This window comes from Egretta garzetta, unplaced genomic scaffold (genome assembly GCF_000687185.1).
Source record: "Egretta garzetta isolate BGI_Z169 unplaced genomic scaffold, ASM68718v1 scaffold7, whole genome shotgun sequence".
Lineage (NCBI taxonomy): Eukaryota > Metazoa > Chordata > Aves > Pelecaniformes > Ardeidae > Egretta > Egretta garzetta.
In genome coordinates this window covers 3,205,356-3,206,756 of record NW_009260350.1, presented here as the reverse complement: position 1 = coordinate 3,206,756, position 1,401 = coordinate 3,205,356, and the positions used below count along the sequence as shown (strand labels likewise).

Sequence of the window (1,401 nt, the reverse complement as noted above, 5' to 3'; positions counted from 1 at the left end):
GACGCGGGTGCAGCAGGTGCTGAGCCTGGCCACGCAGGTGGGTAATGGCAGAGCTTCCCGTGGGCTTCGCCACCCCCCAGAAGGCAGTGGGAATGGCTTGGTAATGCAGCGCCCATGACAGGAGGCAGAGAATTGGAGCTTATTTCTGGAAAAGCTGGCGGTTATAGTCCTGGAGAGTGAGGACACAGTCTCCGGTAGCACAGGAGGCATCTTGTGCTGTTTTCCCCCTAAGGCTGGTGTAGCAAAGCCTCTGTACACCAGAGGTGTGACATAAATAGCTTTAACTTTTATCCCTGTGATCCCTCTAATACTACAGCAGGACTTAGATGGGGCCAAGATGCTTTGAGTTGCTCTGTAGTAGCTGCAGCCCCCCCTGCCCGATGGCTTCGGCACTAACCCCTGTGCTTCCTGAAGGACTCTGACAACCCCGACCTGCGAGACCGTGGCTACATTTACTGGCGCCTGCTCTCCACCGACCCCGTGGCTGCCAAGGAGGTGGTGCTGGCAGAGAAACCCCTCATCTCCGAAGAGACGGATCTGATAGAGCCGACGCTCCTGGACGAGCTGATCTGCTACATCGGGACGCTGGCCTCCGTCTATCACAAACCTCCCAGCGCCTTCGTGGAGGGGAGCAGAGGGGTCGTGCACAAGAGCTTGCCCCCACGAACGGGCTCGTGAGTATCTCCGCTCCCCCGGGGTGACTCCCTACTCCACGCAGGGACTTCCAGGGCTGGATCCATGAGATGGGCAGGTCAGATGTTGAGCCAAGTGTCTGTGGGGCTGCCACAGCCACACAGCACTCTGCAGAGCTGGCTGCGCCTGTTGTGCTCAGAGCTGAGCTGAGGGCCCCCTTCCCAAGGGGAGGTTCTCCTGTAGGACCAGGGCTGTATGGATTCAGTACTGTCCTTACAAGGCTGAAGGACTGATCCCAGACCTAAGTGGAAGGTGATCTTGATGAGAATGTGTTGAAATGTTGGGAGCCGTGCTGGGACAGGGTGTCCAGCTGAGTGACCCCTAGCCCTTGCGTCTCCAGCGGGACCTGTTGGCTCGGCCGGAGCTCCTCAGCATCTCATATCTCTCCCTCACCCTTCCTTTAGGAGCGAGAGTGCCGAGAGCCCTGACACAGCCCCAGACCTAAGTGGAAGGTGATCTTGATGAGAATGTGTTGAAATGTTGGGAGCCGTGCTGGGACAGGGTGTCCAGCTGAGTGACCCCTAGCCCTTGCGTCTCCAGCGGGACCTGTTGGCTCGGCCGGAGCTCCTCAGCATCTCATATCTCTCCCTCACCCTTCCTTTAGGAGCGAGAGTGCCGAGAGCCCTGACACAGCCCCCTCAGGGGTGCAGGCAGCAGAGCAGCCGGCCGTCATCCCCACTCAGGGCGACCCGCTGGGTGACTTGCCGA

The 1,401-nt window shown here is 59.2% G+C and overlaps 1 protein-coding gene across 1 annotated transcript in view; it reads left to right on the top strand.

The window, feature by feature from the left end:
* The window catches only part of AP1B1 (adaptor related protein complex 1 subunit beta 1), a 25,034-nt gene that overhangs the window by 14,779 nt on the left and 8,854 nt on the right, over positions 1–1,401 (top strand). Inside the window, exon 14 of the mRNA XM_035898349.1 lies at positions 415–617. Within this exon, the coding sequence (XP_035754242.1) occupies positions 415–617 (203 nt within the window). The remainder of the gene's footprint in view (positions 1–414; positions 618–1,401) is intronic.